The 20756-nt window shown below is 37.4% G+C and overlaps 1 protein-coding gene across 1 annotated transcript; it reads right to left on the bottom strand.

The window, feature by feature from the left end:
* Nucleotides 1–11498: 11498 nt before the first annotated feature.
* On the bottom strand, nucleotides 11499–16866 carry LOC133869680 (protein argonaute 2-like). Its single transcript, XM_062306745.1, has 3 exons — nucleotides 16551–16866; nucleotides 14126–15263; nucleotides 11499–13324 (listed from the first exon to the last, which is right to left on the bottom strand). Exons 1-3 carry the CDS (start codon nucleotides 16720–16722, stop codon nucleotides 11911–11913), a joined length of 2724 nt encoding a protein of 907 aa, XP_062162729.1. The 5' UTR covers nucleotides 16723–16866; the 3' UTR covers nucleotides 11499–11910.
* Between the last annotated feature and the right edge of the window lie 3890 nt (nucleotides 16867–20756).

Genomic DNA, 20756 nt, shown 5'->3' on the forward strand with positions numbered 1-20756 from the left:
TATTTTTTAAATTTTTTTTTGTTTGACTTTTTTATTTTAGATTTTTTAATTATTTTTTTAGTTTTTTTTTAAAATATTAATATTTGTATGAATGATATTTTTGTCATTATAGGAGACATTGATATTTTTCGATAGTTTAGGGAGAAGATTGACACAATTTGTAATTTGAGAGGACATTGATATGAGATGATAGCTTGGGAGAAGGATTCTCTCCATTTCAAATGGATGGAAAGGATCTCGTTAGTGATTTCAAGATGGGTAAAATGGTCCAACAAATAAAATGATCATTTTACCTCTCTAAAATGAACTAATCGTCTCCTCTCCATTTCATTTGAAATGGAAGTGATCCGTTTCTGATAGTCTAAGCTTTTCCTTCTTTTTTTTATTTTTTTTTGAAGCAATTGATGGGAATTTTGGACGAAAGAAATCCTTGCACGAATTGTCCCACTGCGTGTACCATACATCACCATGCATTTGGATCCTCTCCAGTTCAAGTGAACTGGAGAGGAGCCGGTAGTTTAAATGGAAGGGTAAAATTATCTTAAAAAATATAAAATGATAATTTTACCCTCATATTTGTACTAACGGAAGAGAATTCTTGTCCCATCACCATATGCTGGTACAATGTACGTTATGGACTTGAATTAAAAGAAAAAGAAAAAGAAAAAACAAAACAAAACAAAGGCCATATCTGATTTCGTTTTTGATGTCTAAATTTAATTCTATTTTTTATTTAGAAAAAAATACATTTTACCTCTACTGTTGGACCTCTTCTCTTTTCTTTTATTTTCCTTTTATTTTTTTTATTTTTTTTGTTTTTGCCTCCAATATTTAAAAATTGAAATTTACTCCCACCAAATTTCTATAATTTCAATGTAGCCATTCCGTTATCAAAATCCGTTTATCACAAATTCAATGTTAATATTAAAGTCACAATAATTTTGAGGGATATAAGATAAACTTGTAGCATTACCATAACCAACTACTCCCAAATGTCCCATGGGGTGGTTGGCTTTTTTTCTTTCTTTCTTTTTTTCTTTTTTTTTCTCATAGAAATTGAGGCATTTTGGACTTTCATCTCCTAAAAATCCGCGTACGTCACATGTGGATCTCAATTCATTTGAAAATTTGAGTTTTGTTAATGGAATGACTACAACGACAATTTCATCAACTTGGCGTCTTGGCGTGTGTATATTGAAAATTTTTAAATATTTGAGGCAAAATAAAAAATAAAGTTTTTTCTTTTTTTTTTTTTTTTAAAAAAAGTGGTCCAACTTTAAGATGTAAAATGTATTCTTTTTAAAAAAATAGATAATATATATATATATATATATATATATATATATATATATATATATATATATACTGTTGAAAAAATTACAGAATACATACCGTAATATATTTTTAAAAAATATGTACTGTTTAAAAATTTAAATATGTACTACTAAAAAATTTACAACATATATGTAGTATTTTTACAACACCATATGTATACGGTCACAATAAAAAGTCTCGAAATAAGAGTACTAGTAGCAAATACTTTTGAGCTCTAGTAACAGTCTCTCTACCATTTTCTCTATATTTAGAGAACAAAACTAATTTTTGATTATATATATATAAAAAAAAAAAAAAAAAACATCTCACAATAGATTCCCTTAATTTTCCCTATATCAATTAAATACTTTTTTTTTTTTACCTTATTTTATTATTTTTTCTCTTTCTTACTTTTATTTTTTTATCCATTTTTTTTTTCTTCTCTCACTTCTTCCCTCGTCTTCTCTCTCTTGCTCTCTCGTCTTCTTCAACCGATGGCAAGGAGAAAAGTGACAGTCAATGGCAAAACCCTCCATAAAAATCATCATCTCCCAGAATCATTCACAGCCCAATCCTCACAATTATTAAATCTAATACCACCCATCGGCCGATCAACCGAAGATCCACCGGAAATCACCCCTGCTTTGCCGGAAATTGCCTCACCTGAGTTCACCGATGGCAGCCCACCGACGATCGACTCCTCTGGGTTTGCAGGTTCCGGCGATCTCCCTCTCCGTTCGCATCTCTCTCTCTTGGATTCATTCTCTCAAACTCCCGATCTCCCTCTCTCTCTGATCTCTTGGATTTTCTTTCAGTATCTCACGGTCTCTCTCTTTCGTCTCACCCTCTGTTCTTCTTGAAAGAAAGAACAAGTAAAAGAAAGGAAAACACAAAAGAAGTGAAGGAGATGAATGAGAATAAGTAATGTGTGAAGCCAGCCACGAAGGAGGGAGAAAGTCAGAGAAACAAATTTTTTTATTAAAAAAAGTGATTGGGAAGCTACAGTGTTACCCAATACATTAGTAGCACTGTAGCTACCCAACAAAAAAAAAATGTAAATTTGGGTATTTATAGTGGGGTGATTTTTGTGAAATTATTCATATATTTAAGGAAGGGAACCAATATAGGGAGACTGCTGCTAGTGCTCTTATAGGTGGTTCCCTTCCCTAAATATAGGGAAAATTTTTAAAAAAAAAATCACAAAAAATCACTCACGTCAGTTTTTCTATATTTCCCCAAAACCCTTGGGTAGCTATAGAGATATCTAATGAATTATATAATGATAAAAATGACAAAAAGTAAGAAAAATAATAAAATAAGAATAAAGAAAGAGTATTTAATTGGTACAAGGAAATATAAGGGAATCTATTGTGATATATTTTTTTTTTTTATTATTATTTTTTTTTTTTTATAGGGAAGCAAAAAGTAATTTTGTTCCCTAAATTTAGGGAAAATGCTTAGGTATCTGCTACTAGTGCTCTAAGATCAGGTCAAGTTTTACAACGCAGTGGTTCAAAAAAACTCATAAAGCCTAGAGGTATGGTTGGCCTCTACATATACTGCCAAATTTTAGGTTAATAGGATTTGGGCAGTGATTTATAATCGGATTATGCTAAATGGCTGTAACTCTTAAAAACAATTTGACAAAGAAGGAAACAGGCACAAAGATGGAGTCGTGATTTATAACTGGATTATGATGAATGGCTCGAGCTCTTTTCATCTCTCACGAGGCACTTTCCGTCGTCTTGTGCGACTTATCTCGCCCAAAATCACAACCTCAGCGTCATGGCTCCACCTTTGCGCCAGTCTCCTCCGCCAAGCATTCCGCCTCCTCCACCGTGTTGGTTGTTGGTTTTGTCAAGGGTTTGAGATTGGATTTCTAAAAATCTAAATTTACTTTCCTCCACCTGGCCTAGCAGCCAACGCACCACTCCACTGCATCCACTGGCGTTCCTATTCCCCGATGCCACCCGTGTCTCCTTCTGCCTTCCACACGCCGAAGTGTGGTTCTCACGCGATGGCGCATGGATCTCACACACTGTCCTCTGCTTTGCCAAACGTTGAAGATGCTGTTTTTTAAGCTTTTTTGTTGTTTATTTGTTTTTATTATTTTATGTTGCTTGGGTTTATCTGGATTTGTGTTGGTTGTTAAACTATATGATGCAGCCCCCTCTGAAGTAGCCACGTATGTAGCATCACATGCTGAAGCATTCTCTAAAGCAGCCATGGCATCACCCACTACCAATGAGACAACAGCCACGAATGCAACACCACATGATGAAGCCTCATCTAAAGCAACCACGACATCACCTACTGTCAATGAGGTAGCAACCACACCAGCTATGTCTAGTGAAGATTCGCACCAGCACATTGAAGATATTGTCACCAATGATACTGCAATATCATCCTCTGAGATTACAGCCACCAAAGGAAAGTATCATAAGCACTATGATGGAAATCAATCAGCCATAAGACAACTCACCAATCATGGAATGTCAATGCCCGCATAACATGCTATGCTATGTACCGCCAAAGGAAAGTAGTACACAATATGGAGCCAATCCTGTCCACCAAACATTGATGCAATTACACCAAGATGGAAAGCACCCGAAAATCACTGCCTACCTTGCTTCTTAAGTCTATCAAGATACAATAGCTGTGCATGCTCTCTAGACGTGCAAAATCCTTATGGAAAAAATATGGAGGAGACCCTTTGCTAAATAAACATATTCTGATTGATTGTAAAATTATTCTTTCCTTTCTTGTTGGTTCTGTAGAACTGTATATATACTGATGTACCTTGTAACTTTGGAATTATCAAAGCCTTCTTTGGCAAACGTCCGATTTTTCTTGCTCCTACTTCTTGCAATGGCAGCCTCCTCTTCCAATCTTCTTCCCTCTGCAATGACCAACTCCTCTCCTCCCAACCTCACCTCTCATGAAAAGCTGGAAGGGCCAAACTATCTAAGTTGGCAAACTCAATTTCTCCCTATCCTTCGCAGCCAAGAATCCATGGGTATTGTTGATGGAACTGAACCATGCCCTCCAAAATATGTTGTTGATGAAGCCAACAAGCAAACTCTCAATCCTGCCTATTCTCTTTGGCAAAGAAAAGACCAAACCATTCTCAGTTGGATCAATCTTACTCTTTCCAAGAAAGTCCTCTCAACTATCTATGGCCTACAAACTTCACGCCAAGTATGGACAGCATTGGCAAATCAATTTGCCAATCAATCCAAAACCAGAATTGCCAACCTCAAGACACAGCTGCAAAGTCTTCATCAAGGCCCCAAGAATTGCACTGACTATCTCCAAACTGCCAAAGAATATGTTGATCAATTGGCAGCAGTTGGCAAGCCCATCCCGGATGAGGATCTCATCACCTATATCTCCAATGGACTTAACTCCTCCTTCAACAGTTTTATCACCACCATCTCTATCCTATCTCGGAACAACCAATTGACATTGGAAGATTTTCAAGAGGAGCTCCTAAACCATGAGATGCTGATCAATCATCAACAAGCCAAAGTGATGGACACTTCTACTTTTGCACTCTTCAACCAGAAACAAGGCCACCGAAATTTCTCTCCAAGACCTAGAGGAGGATCATTTCCCAAATTTTCATCTAGACATCTCGGACCCAGATCAAATGTTGCTGCACCTACCACTAGATATAATGTTGTCCCACCTCCTGCTTGGTACAATAGCTCATTCAGACCTTCACCTCCTCGGCTAGCAGCAAATTCTAGGCCTATATTTTCCACAGCACCTCAGGTTCCTTGCCAAATCTGTGGAAAACTCAACCACTTGGCCTGGATTGCTTTCACAGAATGGATTACTCCTACCAAGGTAGGCGTCCTCCAACTCAATTGCATGCTATGGTGGCCCAATCCAATTCAACCTATGAGGAACAAGACTGGAATGCAGATAGTGCTGCCAATGCTCATATCACTCATGAACTAGAGAACCTTCATGTTCAGCAACCATTCCAAAGCACTGAAACTGTTGGTGTAGGCAATGGCAGCACCCTCACTATAGCAAACTCGGGTTCTGCACTCCTTCATTCCCCAAAATCTAATTTTCATCTTCATAATGTGTTGCATTGTCCTCAAGCCGTTGCTAACCTCATTTCTATTCAAAAATTATGTCTTGACAATGACTGTTATTTTATTTTAACCTCTACTCCTTACTATGTTCTTAACTTGCAGACACACAAAATCCTGTTGGAAGGGGAGAGTGAGAATGGCATGTACCCCTTAAGGTTTGGGAAGAAGACTCATCAATACAACAAGGACTTCACTGCCATGATTGGAATAAGAACCTCCTCCTTAGTTTGGCACTTTAGATTAGGCCACCCTTCTTCAGAGATTGTAACCCGTGTAGTGGAAGATAATAAATTGCCTCTGTCTTTCTCAGACTTGAATAAAATTATTTGCTCTTCTTGCCAATTGGGAAAAGGAAAGAAACAACATTTCCATGCATCTAATCGTATTTCTACACATCCTCTCCAACTAATTCATTCTGATTTGTGGACCTCTCTCATTGCTTCTATCACTGGTTTCAAGTATTATGTTGCCTTTATCGATGATTTCTCAAGGTACACATGGATATATCCCTTGCACCGAAAATCTGACATATTTGATACATTTATCAAGTTTAAAACTCTTGTGGAAAATCAATTCTCCATCAGCATAAAACAATTTCAATCTGATGGAGGGGGTGAATTCACCTCCCTCCAATTCCAATCCTTTCTCACAGAACATGGCATAGCCTTCCGTAAAACATGTCCATATACCTCTCCTCAAAATGGAGTTGCTGAAAGAAAACTAAGACACATCCTAGAAACTGGTCTCACCCTCTTAGCCCATGCTCACCTTTCTAATCAATATTGGGTTGACTCCTTCCTCACTGCTGTGTATACCATCAATCACCTTCCTTCACATACACTCAATCATCTTTCTCCTTATGAAAAACTCTACAAACTATCACCTGAATACCAGAAATTCCGAGTCTTTGGCTGCCTCTGCTACCCCCTACTCCGACCCTATGGCCTCCACAAACTTAACTTTCGGCCCAAACCTTGCATATTTCTGGGATATCACTTTGCTGGCTACAAGTGCTTAGACCCGGTGACAAACAAAGCTTATCTCTCCCGCCATGTGGTATTTGATGAGTCCTCATTTCCTGCCAAGGAACATGCTGCTGCACTGCTCCCTTCCCAGCTCTTTTCTTCAGGTAAATCTGATCCCTTTCTTTTATCTATTGCTCCCTTATCTATCCCCACTTACCCTTCTACTGATTTGCCTTCTCCCCATGTGTCTAACACACCTTCTGATGCTTCTAATTCTCAGCTACCCTCTCCTGAACTACCTTCCCTGCCCCCTTCCCTTCCTGGTACCTCTGACTTGCTGTCAACCGAGTCCCTCCCATCTACCCCTTCCTCACCATCCCCTCCTCCTTCTCCTGATCTCCCTATTGATTTGTCTCCTGGTGACCCTCTTCCCACCTTGTCCCCTTCCCCAATGCCGTCACCCCCTGCTCCCTCTTCCTTCCTCCCTTCTACTGATACTTCCCTAGCTCCCTCTTGTTCTCAATCCACTCATCCCATGACAACTAGATCACACACAGGTCATCTTCGGCCCACCCACTTTCCTGGCTTCAAACTTTATCATAGTCGATATCCTTTCGTTAGCAATGTTTCTGCTCTCCCTGAGTCTGAACCCTCTTGTTATAGTAAGGCTGCAGCTGATCCTCGCTGGCAGGCAGCTGAATTTGCTGCCCTCACCTCTACTGGCACCTGGTCTCTTTGTCCTCGCCCACAGAATCAACATGTGATTCACAAGAAATGGGTGTTCAAGATTAAAAGGAAGGCAGATGGCTCGGTGGAAAGATTCAAAGCCAGACTTGTTGCGAAAGGCTTTGAACAACAAGCTGGGATAGATTATACCGAGACCTTCAGTCCTGTAATAAAACTTGCTACCATTCGGCTTCTATTAACTCTTGCAGTGAACTTTGGTTCGCCAATTGGACAGCTTGATATCTCTAATGCATTTTTACATGGTTATTTATCTAAGGAGGTCTATATGGAGCAGCTGGAAAGCTTTGTTGACAAGGCCAATTCTCAGCTTGTTTGTAAGTTGTATAAGGCTATCTATGGCCTTAAACAAGGCCCCAAGGCCTGGTATACGAGGCTGCCTCAGTTTCTATTGGATCTTGGTTTTATAGCCTCTCTCGTTGACACTTCTCTGTTTCTTCACATCAATGGCAGCATCAAGCTTTTCATTCTTATATACGTTGATGACATTATTGTGATAGGTACTCACCCCCACCTTATCAGTGCTCTCATCTCCAGAATAAAGCAAGAATTCCCTGTCAAGGATCTAGGGCTCCTGAGCTATTTTCTGGGCATTCAAGTTACTCGAAACTCCACTGGTCTTCATCTTTGTCAGTCCAAGTATGTGGCTGACATCCTCACTCGGACTCATATGGCTGATGCCAAACCTGCTACATCCCCATGTACTTCCGGCTCCAAGCTTTCCAGATTTGATGGTGACCTCTTGCTGGACTTCTCAGCCTATCGCAGCTTGGTTGGAACCCTACAATACTGTACTCTCACTGGCCGTGACATTGCTTACTCTGTGAACCAATTGTGCCAGCACTTGCATCATCCAACCTCTGTCCATTGGACTGCTGCCAAGAGAGTCCTCCAGTATCTCAAGAGCACTTGTGATCATGGCCTCACCTACACTCCATCTAATTTGCAACTCAATGCGTTCTGTGACTCCGACTGGGCTGGCAGTCTGGATGACAGGCGCTCCACTTCTGGCTTTGTAGTGTTCTTAGGTGAATCCCTTTTCTCTTGGAGTGCCAAGAAACAACCGGTAGTATCACGCTCCAGCACTAAGGCCAAGTACCGGTCTTTAGCTCTTGTCACTGCTGAATTATTTTGGCTACGAATGCTTTTCTGTGAATTACACATCCCTCTTCCCACTACTCCTGTGATCTGGTGTGATAATGTTAGTGCACTTGCCCTTGCCTCTAATCCGGTGTATCATGCCCGCACTAAGCACAGTGAAGTGGATTACCACTTTGTACGTGAGAAGGTGCTCAACAAGGATATCTCTCTTGCCTTTATCTCTACAGCTCACCAGATTGCAGACGTGTTCACTAAGGGTTTGCCTGCTGCCCGCTTTCATTTTCTCAAATCCAAGCTGAAAGTGACTTCTTCCCCTGTCAGCTTGCGGGGGGATGTTAAACTATATGATGCAGCCCCCTCTGAAGCAGCCACGTATGCAGCATCACATGCTGAAGCATTCTCTAAAGTAGCCATGACATCACCCACTACCAATGAGACAACAACCATGAATGCAACACCACATGATGAAGCCTCATCTAAAGTAGCCACGACATCACCTACTGTCAATGAGGTAGCAACCATGCCAGCTATGTCTAGTGAAGATTCGCACCAGCACATTGAAGATACTGTCACCAACGATACTGCAATATCATCCTCTGAGATTACAGCCACCAAAGGAAAGTATCATAAGCACTATGATGGAAATCAATCAGCCACAAAGACAACTCACCAATCATGGAATGTCAATGCCCGCATATCATGCTATGCTATGTACCACCAAAGGAAAGCAGTACACAACATGGAGCCAATCCTGTCCACCAAACTTTTATGCAATTACACCAAGATGGAAAGCACCCGGAAATCACTGCCTACCTTGCTTCTCAAGTCTATCAAGATACAACAGCTGTGCATGCTCTCTAGACGTGCAAAATCCTTATGGAAAAAAATATGGAGGAGACCCTTTGCTAAATAAACATATTCTGATTGATTGTAAAATTATTCTTTCCTTTCTTGTTGGTTCTGCAGAACTGTATATATACTGATGTACCTTGTAACTTTGAAATGATCAAAGATCGCTTTCTACATTCTATCCTTTTCTTTATTGGTGCCTCTTTATTACGCAGTTCCAAATTTGGACTTTAACAGTGCTTCTACCACTTCAGCCTCCTTCAGGTGGTTGGCATTGTTCTTAAGTAAGAGTATAGATAGGCTTGTCTTACTTTATACCCCTTTAGCTTTTGTAACCGCCTTGTGCGGCCCCTTGAGAGAACTGGATCACTAGTTTGACCCACCAATTTTTCGTTTATAGGATCATTCACTTATTCTTCCTTTCGGATTAAAAATGTGAAAGATCCTCCCCTATAACTATTTTCTTATTTAATTAGGATAAATAAATAAATAAATAAAAAGGAGATATTTTGTGAGTCGTAGTTAAAGAGAATGGTTGAATTTCACAAATATTATGAGAGATTATAAGATAGATGGCATATACTTGAATTTCACAAATATTTAGCCTAACATATTTTACATGGGAATGGTTGTCTCGGAGTCAAAGAGGAACACTCTCTAGCCAGACAGTTTTGCTCAACAATGACAAACCTTAGAAATTTGATCTGCAAGTAAAGTAAGATGTGTCCTTGAATACAAATAATACAATAATGATTATAGAAGTCCATTAGGTTCTATATATATTCCATCCATCTTGACTGGAGACAGGAACGGAGCCAGAAGTTTTTATGGGCAGGGGCCAGTGGCAAAAAAAAAATTTTGGTAGGGGCCAGTAGACTGAATTTTTATTTTTTACCTTATATTTTTTTTATTTTTTAGAAAAAAAAATTTCTCACCTTATAATTTTTTTTTTTTTTTTTGAAAATTTGCGGGGGGCCATGGCCCCTGCCAGCCCCCCCTTCCCTCCGTCCCTGACTGGAGACCCCCTGCTACCTTGCTGTATTGTTTTTTAAGATTGCATAATTTATTATAGAATTAATTTTAATATTATCCAAACTTCATTCAATATGGGTGGGCATAATTTTATTCTCTTTTAGGTAGGCATAAGAAAGAAAAATTTAAAGAAAAATCGATTTTTTTTTTTCAAAAAAAAAAACAATAAAAAAATAACTGAAAATTAAATAAATATATATTTTTTTTTTTAAAAAAAAAAACACCCTTTTTTTTGTATAACTTTTTGTTATTTTAGATTTTTTTAATAATTTTTTTAGATTTTTTTTAAATATTAATATTTTTATAAAGGGTATTTTCGTTATTAAAAGGGACATTGACATTTTTTGGTAGTTTATGAGAGACATTGACACAATTAGTAGTTTGAGAGACATTGACAATAGAGTGATAGTTTGGCAGAAAGATCATCTCCTTTTCAACTGAAATAGAAATGACCCAATTAGTGATTTCAAGAGGGGTAAAATGGTCAAAAAAATAAATGATCATTTTACCCTTTAAAATGAATTAACCGGCTCATCTCCATTTCATTTGAAATGATTTAAAATGGAAACAATTTGTTTCTTATAGTTTGAGAGAGTCATGCGTACTTTTTTTTTTAATAAGTAATTGATGGGAGTTTTGGACGAAAGAAATCCTTGCACAAATTGTCCCACCGCGTGTACCATACATTACCATGCGTTTGGATCCTCTCTAGTTCAAGTGAAATGAAGAGGAGCCGGTTAATTTAAATGGGAGGGTAAAATTGTCCAAAACAATATAAAAGAACAATTTTACCCTCATGTTTGTACTAACTGGCTCCTCTCCAGTTCTCTTGAACTAGAGAAGATCCTTGTCCCATTACCGTATTCTAGTACAATGTACGTTATGGATTTGAATTAAAAGAAGAAAAAAAAAAAAGGGACAACATATACCTCACTTCGTTTTTTCGATGTCTAAATTTTATTTAGATAAAAAAAAATACATTTTACCTCCGGTACTGTTGGACCTCTTCTCTTTCTTTATACTTTTTCTTTTCTTTTCTTTTCCTTAATTTATTTTTGCCTACAACAGTTAAAAAAATTGAAATTTACTACCACCAAATTTCTATAATTTCAATGTTAGGTTATCACGTCAGTCCTAATAAAAATGCAACACATTTCACTCTTAATTTTTTTTATAAAAAAATATAAATATATTAAAAATTCAAAACTCAAAACTTAAAATGGAGGGATGGTTGCCACCAAAAATGGTGGGCGATACTTATGGGGTGGTCCGACGATACCTCCGGGCCACCCCATAACAGGCTCAAAATAGATAAATGTTTTTTGTTCCAAAGATATGGCCACATTAAACATTGTGTTACTAAAGCATACTCATTCACACGTACACATTAAATCAAACCCATGCCATTCCCATATCACATTGATTAGAGAAAAGAAACACAGAGGTACAAACACCAAGACCAACTTCCTGCATCCGCAGGATGACTCCAATAACAGAAGAAATCTTAAAAATAAAAATTCCAACAGATTCAATCCTTGTAGTTGTCTTACTCAAACAAAGGCATAACATTCCTCTACATAAAACAAACCACATCAGCTAAATGACAGACTAAGACTCAAATATAAAATCACATTGTCCACACAAACCCTGACTCTTTTCTAGAAGGACAAGACAACACATTGAGACTTATAACCCATTAAATTCACGCACAAACTCCGTTACTAATTCGGATAGGAAAGGAGGGCGGAGGGCATTGTCAAACCAAAGATAGCCATAACACAAGGCTGTGATACAGTCTTTCAAACAAAGAACATTTCATTTTCCAAGTCAGGGTGCAACTTGAAGAAATTCTGATCAAATGACGAAGAGGGTGCTGTTGAAGCTGGAGATTGCCCCTCCTCCATCATTGCCTCGTAGTAGAGTCGCCCTCGATAAGCAACAAGGTCAGCGTAGTACACAGGCGGGACCAACGATACAGGTTTAGTGCACCGAGCAAAGGTAAAACACAAGTCATAAATAAGCTTCTGCAATGGGTCAGAACTAAACTTATGCTCATCCCACAGGACATGATAGTGCGTAGGTTTGCTTGTCCCAATGCTTCCATAGTGACTAAAAAGATAGAAGTCAAACTCGAACGGGTGAACTATTATTGAATCAACAACTGTACCTGGAGACGCATTGCCAGTAGAACCCCCATCCCTTGTGCTCTCCGGAAAGAAACGAGTTTGGTGACGCTTTTGGGCTACTATAAGTGTGATGGTTGGATAATAATTTATAGTTTGAAATGCCCTCTTCAAATCTAACAACTCCTCATTAAGAACCATATCAAATTGGTTGTCACTAACTCCGTCCCGAAAGACCACGATCTTGTCTGGCCTGACATTATTTAACCGAGCATAAGATTGAACAAGATCCAAACACATATCCCCAAATTGTAGAATCCTCTCTTTCCGATGGGCTTGCGCGCGGACCCGTGTTGCATAGCGATTTACAGCAGGCCAGTTCATAGTTGCAACAACAGCTGCTATGGATGGACATGTGGTATTCCAAGAACCAGGATGATTGACATCAGCTCCAATGAACATAACATGGGCTTTGCCGCCAAAGTGGGGGAGCGGGTCATTCAGCTCTACATTACTGCCTCCAAGCTTGGCATTTATCTTGATAGCAAGATTTGCAAGAAACTGGTCCTTTGCTAGGTTGGCACAAGTGGATAGACAACACTGTGTCACTATACCAAGTTGGGTCTCAGAGATCCACTTGAGAGATTTATAACCATCATCCTTCCTGGACATCACACATAGAAGAATTTGTAAATTACCACCACCCTCTTCATTGACTCTTTCAAGCAGTTCACGCAGTCTTTCAACCCTTGAAAACATACTCATGCTTGTGGGCTTATATAAGAGAGGCTCCTCCATGTGGATCCCCAGATTTTTGCACTTACTAATAAGCTTTGGAATAAAATAATTAGGATCCAAACTTGATCTTTCAGAGGAGCTGAAGTCAATAACACCCCACCGGTCAATTCTTTTACCTTCCACCACCGATTTGCCAACAAGATTCCATTGGCATTTCTCTTCATCAACTTTTACCTTAATCACTCTGCCGTTCTGAGCAACTAACTTCAACTCGGGTGGGTCAATACGGCGTCCTGTAACTAATGTCATGTCTGGGTTTACTTCAGTTCCGAAATTGTGAGTTATGCCTCCACTGCCAACAAAACAAAACCAAATTTGAGAAAGAAAAAAATGTCATAAAAGTTTAATTACCACATTATTCAGATTGCATTAAGTAATTTGATCCAAACCGTTAACATATGGAAATCCATATCAAATAATGTTGACGAAACTAACACTCCTATAATATATCTATATCATATTTCTCATCTACATTCCCTTTATCAACACCCAAACCAGAAAGATACGATAGATGCAAAGTTTATTTATCCAACATTTATTAGTTTATCAGCAATAAAATCATACTAGGCTCCTAACAATACCATTATAACTAAAATATTTAATTCTAAGGCACTCAAACTACACTATCGATACATGCCTTAGATACACGTACTGCAGTGATAACATCAACGCCAAAATTCAAAAAGAAAAAAGAAAAGAAAAAAGATGAAGTTCATTACTTAGTAGTAACAGGAGGTGGCCAGCGTGAGATCCATGCAAATACCAAGAACTTTTATATTCGTATCACAGCATGAAAGCCAAGTCCACTATCTTGAAAATATCAGCATATATTTCATGGGTAAGAGATGTCAAATGATAGCTATTGACAATATACTCAATTATTTACAAGAAAACTAACAGTATTGGCTGCTCATTAAAAAAAATATTTGGTTGTAAATGAGACATCCACCTACAAATATTAACAGCATTCATGCACTTCTATTTGTTGATTTATGAAATAGCAAGGATAAATTTAGGAAAACAACAACAAATGTTCTACGAAAATATTATATAATAATGAAATAAAAAGACAATAAATTTCATATTCACATACCCACAAGGACCATGTTCTGAACGTACAATGCTGCATATCTCATGCTCCCTGACCTCTGGTCGAACTACTGACAGGTTCTTCAACTTCATGTTTGCATTTCTATCTAAATGCTCCTTTGGATATCTTTGCCCCTCAACTAAGTTGCAAAACTCCATAGGTACGAGATTTTTCTTGTCTCCTTTTCCCAAATCCAAGCAAGGAATATCCTTATACATAATATCCTTGTCATATTTCTCTCTAAAGTAGTCAACTATTCCAAGTTGCCTTGGTGGATTCTTGCCCTCTGGGTCTTCTGCAATGAATGATATATGTCTTGTTTTCTCATTAGTAAGACCTCCAATGGTGTACTTCTGTTTACTTTTTCGATGAGTCACAGTGACTTTCAACCCCTTCAGCACATCATTTACTTCTCCCCCAAACCTTTGGAAATAATTTATGTCAAAACGGTTATTATGCTGCCTGAGGAAATCAATAACTGGCATTTGCTTCCGAAATGCCAAAACTGAATAGTCCAAGCACATGGCTGGACCCTGAGAGGTGACCTTTAATCTAGGTTGAAACCCTCTAGATGCCGTAATGCCCCTCCCAAGATCATCTCCTTCCCTAGATTCTCTCTGGAAAAAACTCCGACCAACAGAGATCATATGTCTAGCTGGATTCTCCTTCATTACAAGATCCATTGCTTGTAATATATCGCGCGGGACTGACATGAGATGCCCGCTTAAATAATCCTTCAACTTGCAAAGCTTGAGCTCATTCACAAGCTTGATAGTAACTATATATGACCGACCCTTCGTGTCTTCTCCATTAGAGACTTCCACACGAAAATTTCCAATGGGCAATGATACTGCACTGAAAATGTTCTTCTCACCATCGTATGCAGTCATTGACAAGGGAAATCTGGAAGGATCATCAGAAGATAATTTGTTCCGGATCAAAGACAAAGTAGATTTTGATATTTCCACAGGCCGACCTTTATTGAAAGACACCTCAGGTTTGACATCAACATCGTAATGCATTATCACATTCTCTGGATTGAATCTGACAAGAAAATGATTGACGCGAAGCCTGCAGGCAGTTCGAATATCTGTACCACCATTATCAGGTCGTTTTACTGGGATAATTCTATCTGAAGCCTCTGGAGAGCCAAACGAAACATAAGAGGGTTAACTTCTGAAGTACTCAAGCCAATAACAATCCATAAAGATGAAGATTTGGTTAATAGTTGTATATTTTTATGGGATAAATGCATTTTTATTCCATGTAGTTTGAGGTTTTGACAAATAGTTAGATGAGCTTTAAAAAGTGATTAATCACTCTTTGGAATAAGCAAAAGAGAACAAATTAGTCATCGTCTTTAGAAAAGTTGACAAAATCCTTTAATTTGCCACATCAACACAAATCAAGCCGGCGAGAAGGGAGATCAAATCACCCAATGGCCATTGAAGGTAGTTCGGCCATCCTCTCAATTTTTTTGAAAGAGTTTTTTTTTTTTTTGCCATTTGGGGTGGCCGAATCACCACCAATGGCCATGGGGTGATAGCCAGCCCAAGATATGCTCACAGGGGGTGGTTTGACCACCCCTTATTCTTTTTTTGATTACCCCCCAGGAGTGAGTAATCACTTTTTAAAAGTCAGCGAGCTATTTGTCAAAACTCTAAACCACATGAACCGAAAATACATTTATCCCTATTTTTATTAATTAGGGTACTATATAGAAAACAATTAATGGCACAAAGTACTAGAAACACAACTACTAGACAGTGTTGAATTATACCTTTTATTGTTTGGAAACATCAATATATACTACTTTTTCTCCACAACCCTTATCTAAACATAAGTATGCTTATTGCCTTTTAAAGGAAGCCAATCTTGATGAATGATGATCAATCATCCCACATATTAAAAAATAAATATATGAAATAAAAACAAAAAATATAATCCACAACTTGCAGAAAAACCTCAGTTGTATAATGATATCACTAATTTCACCGTACCGTACGTGTATACTTCTTTTTATTTTTTGATACACATCTCGTTTAAAGGTGAAATAGTTAAATCAAATAAGAATACAAATCACGTGTAATGATGTAATAGTTATAGCATGTCACAATAGAAGCACTTAAACTCAATCAATTCTGTACCGGGTTCTAAAAGGCAGTGATGGAATTAGAATTTTTTTCTTGGGGGCCCCGACTAATGAATTAATACAATTAGAAAAAAAAAAAAAAAAAAAAAAGTTCAAACATTATATGAGAAAAAAAAGTTTCAAACGAGATTCTTTATATATTGATATTACTTACAACTAAAGAGAAATATGCAAAATTATATCTAATATCTTGCTAATTTGGACATATATATACAAAAAAAAAAGAACAAAAACAATTTATAAAGTACAAAGTAAATTCAGAAACGAATCACATACCGGGCACAGGTTCAGGCCGAGATATCTGAGACTGACGCTGAACTGGTGGAGCAGATTCCACCCGCTGATCCGTAGACGCTCCTCCGCCCCTACCGTAACCACTAGCATCATCACCACCACGCCCACCCCTCCCCCGTCTTCCTCTTCCTCTGTGCTCACCTCCTCTCCCCATTGGAACTTTGGGCGGAAATAAAAACTTAAACAAGAGAATTTTGGGTTACAACTTAAAACAAACGCAGAGAGTGGGAGTTATATATATATATACTCCTTGCTTAGTCTGAAAGGAAGAAAAGGCTTGGACAGCAAGTAAGCGAGTCAGCCAAGAGAATTTTGGGTTACAACTTAAAACAAACGCAGAGAGTGGGAGTTATATATACTCCCTGCTTAGTCTGAAAAGAAGAAAAGGCTTGGACAGCAAGTAAGCGAGTCAGCCAAGAGAATTTTGGGTACAACTTTAAAACAAACGCAGAGAGTGGGAGTTATATATATATATATATACTCCTTGCTTTGTCTGAAAGGAAGAAAAGGTTCCGGTGTAACCGATTAAAATTCGCGAGGGAATGAGGGGAAGAGCGGGCAAATGACGGAGAAATTGATGGGAATTTTCGATTTAATTTTTCTTTTTCTTTTAAAAAAACAAATTAAAAAAGAAAAAAAGAAAAAAAAGATTTTTTTTAACAAAACAAAAACGAAAAATTAACAAAAAAATTATATAAAAAAAATTTAAAAGAAAAAGGGAAAAAAAGTTTTTTATTTTTTATTTTTTTAAATTTTTTTTGTTTAACTTTTGTGTTTTAGATTTTTTAATAATTTTTTTAGTTTTTTTTTTTTAAATATTAATATTTTTATGAATGATATTTTTGTCATTAGATGGGACATTGACATTTTTCGATAGTTTAAGGAGGAAATTAACACAATTTGTAGTTTGAGGAGACATTGATAATGAGGTGATCAATGACGGAGAGAGGGGGGCCGGTGAGGGCCATGGCCCCCCTCAACTCTTAAGAAAAAAATAATAATAATAATAAAAAATTATTAAATTAAAAAAAAATTAAATTAAGGTTTTTTTTTTTTTTAGATTAATCAAATTAAGGGTTTTTTTTGCCGATTGGCCCCTAGCAAGATTTTTTTTTTCCTTGCCCCCTTCCCTTTTATCATCTCTTCAACTATTGTCAAAACTTTTTCCTTTAATATTTTACGGGTAGCAAGGGACATGCCTAAAAATCTAACAATGGAAAGATCTTTACAAAGTTGTAAAGACTGTATTCAAAGTAAACGAAAAGGGTTTAGTAAAGTAGTGCATTGGAAGAAGACAGGTGTAGATTTTTATTTTTATTTTTATTTTTTATTTTCTGAATCTTTCGACAATGGTTTTCTTTACTTTTTTTTTTTTTTTTTTTTTTTTTTTTTTTTTTTCTAAAAACTCTTTTTACTTTTGCTTATTGATTTTTAATTTGAATGGAATAATAAAAATATCAAAACTAGGTTATGTTTAATTTACTTAAAATTTGCCTTTATACATATATATACTTTAATCCCTACTTAAGAAAAAAAATTATTTGGCCCCCTCCCATTAAAATATCTGGCTCCGTCCCTGGAGGTGATAGCTTGGGAGAATGATCATCTCCGTTTCAAATGAATGGAAAGGATCTCGTTAGTGATTTCAAGATGGGTAAAATGGTCCAAAAAATAAAATGATCATTTTACCTCTCTAAAATGAACTAACCGGCTCATCTTCATTTCATTTGAAATGGAAGTGATCCGTTTCTGATAGTTTGAGAGGGTCTCGTGTACTTTTCCTTCTTTTCTTTTCTTTTTTTTTTTCTTTTTTTATTTTAAGCAATTGATAGGAATTTTGGAAAAAATAAATCCTTGCACGAATTGCCCCACCGCGTGTACCATACATCACCATGCATTTGGATCCTCTCCGGTTCAAGTGAACTGGAGAGGAGCTGGTTAGTTTAAATGGGAGGGTAAAATTTATAAGATTTTATCTCCATATATGGCCTATATGCCACATAAGGAAGCATTTATTAATAATTTAATAAATAAATAGTATATACGGTATTACGGTTAGGTAATTTAATTAATTAAATTACCGTAATGGAATCGATTAATTAATTCAAAATCAATTAATAATATTGTTTCCTTGATGGGAGGAACAATACGGTATTTACCATATTTGAGGGTCCCTGACCTAGCACTACAAAAATTTAAGTGAATAGTGACTAATGTTTAGTGGCCTTTCAGGCACCCTGAAAGGCCACTAAACATTAGTGACATAGGGTTAGTGGCGTTTTTAGAAGGCCACAAATGAGTCAGTCAGTATTTCTGACTTTGTGGCGTGTTAGCCAATGACACGCCACAAATTAGTGGCGTGTCAGAGGGACACGCCACTATAATATATAGTGGCGTGTCCCTCTGACACGCCACTAATTTGTGGCGTGTCATAGGGACACGCCACTATATATATTAGTGGCGTGTCCCTCTGGCACGCCACAAATTAGTGGCGTGTCAGAGGGACACGCCACTATATATTATAGTGGCGTGTCCCTCTGACACGCCACTAATTGTGGTATTTTTTTTTAAAAAAAAACCTAAAATCCTGCAATCCCACCTATATAAAAAAAAATATCCTGTAATCCGAAATTTGGTATTGGCTTACAACAATTCCATCAATCCATAATCAACACAATTGCAACAATTTGAACTCATATCAACAATCACAACTAAAAAAAAAATTACTCCAAAAATTTCACTAAACATATATACATAACATAGATTCATAATACTCAAACTAAAACTTACAACAAACAAAATATACAATATTATCAATCTTTGTCCTAAATTAATCCCAAAGAGTCATTCCAAAGGTTTCAATAAACAAAATATATAATCAATCTTTGTCATAGATTGATAACAAAACTGGAGCAAAAAAAGGCAAGTACATATTTGCCAACCAAAATAAACCTAAATGTTACCCAATATCAATCGTCAGTAAGATTTTCATGATCGGGTAACTGCATAGCATTTTCCGTAGGATCTGTGAATGATAAAACAAATATAGTATGTTAGCAAACAATATGATCAAATTATATAAAGTCCTAAGCAGTTAACAAAGTGTGAATTTAAACAGACGTAATCATACCAAGGAAAAAAAAACTCATTAATTATTACCTGATCTGCTATCAACTGATGACACATTCATATGATGTGCAGAATTCTTGTCTGGCACTATATTATCATGAGAGACTCCAGGCACGGATACTGATTGGCGCCACAATGACTCCATTTGGCTAAAACGGGACATAATCTGAGATTGTGCTGTCAACACCTCATCCATTTGTAACTTGTGTCGTGCCCGCTCACCCTCAAGTACTCTCTCGATCTCAGAAGCTTGTCTTGCCCGCTCAGCCTCGAGTGCTCTCTCCATCTCAGAACTGTGTCGTGCCCTCTCAACCTCGAGTGCTCTCTCCATCTCAGAAACAAACATTTCTTGCGAAAAGACGGCGTGCCCTTGATTTTGAGAATGCGGCTGTGATGGTGTATGGTAAGAGCGTATGGACCCTCGCATAGGCCAAATATTTGGTCCAACCTGCCTAACTCTGCCGGCGTACTCCGGCTTGTTGCCAAGCGCCTGGGCATACGCATCGTCATGTCTCCAACGTACCGTTCCTTGTGTTACGCTTGACGATGCGGCAGAGTCGGTTGGCATTAGCATCGCCATCCTTTCCTGCACGTAGTATTAAATGTTGGTTCGTCAAACTAATGTGCATCGTAAATAAATAATTACACATATAAGTAAAACAATATATGAAAGATGAATAACATACACATCTCTCTTTTACTATATCATTTGGATAGCTTCCATCCTTCTTCTTGTGAGTTTTTATGTACGCTTGTGCTCGCGTAGGAGGAGTGCCATCCTTGACAGTCTGCCAAAAGAATAAATCATTATAACACATGTTTACATATATAAAATGTTTACATTTATATGTATGGAATAAATTGGTGCACATACTTCTTCGTGTGACAACCTCGCATAGCTTTTGGTCCCCGTGCAATGAGGAGTATTTTGCAATGCTCGTAATTGCTTCATATGGTCAGCATACTCCTACACAATTAACATTCTTATTATGTAAACACTAACACAACTAAATGAAATTAATGAAACTACACCAAATAGTAATATAATTCATGACTAAC

This window comes from Alnus glutinosa, chromosome 5, assembly GCF_958979055.1.
Source record: "Alnus glutinosa chromosome 5, dhAlnGlut1.1, whole genome shotgun sequence".
Taxonomy (NCBI): domain Eukaryota; kingdom Viridiplantae; phylum Streptophyta; class Magnoliopsida; order Fagales; family Betulaceae; genus Alnus; species Alnus glutinosa.

Bases quoted from the DNA above. Each gene is read 5' to 3' on its own strand.
- LOC133869680 (XM_062306745.1), bottom strand. From the start codon at position 16,722: ATGGGGAGAGGAGGTGAGCACAGAGGAAGAGGAAGACGGGGGAGGGGT. The intron at 15,264-16,550 runs GTATGTGATTCG...TTGGCTCTCCAG, and splicing joins TCGGCCTGAACCTGTGCCCG to AGGCTTCAGATAGAATTATC. The intron at 13,325-14,125 runs GTATGTGAATAT...TTTTGTTGGCAG, and splicing joins TCAGAACATGGTCCTTGTGG to TGGAGGCATAACTCACAATT.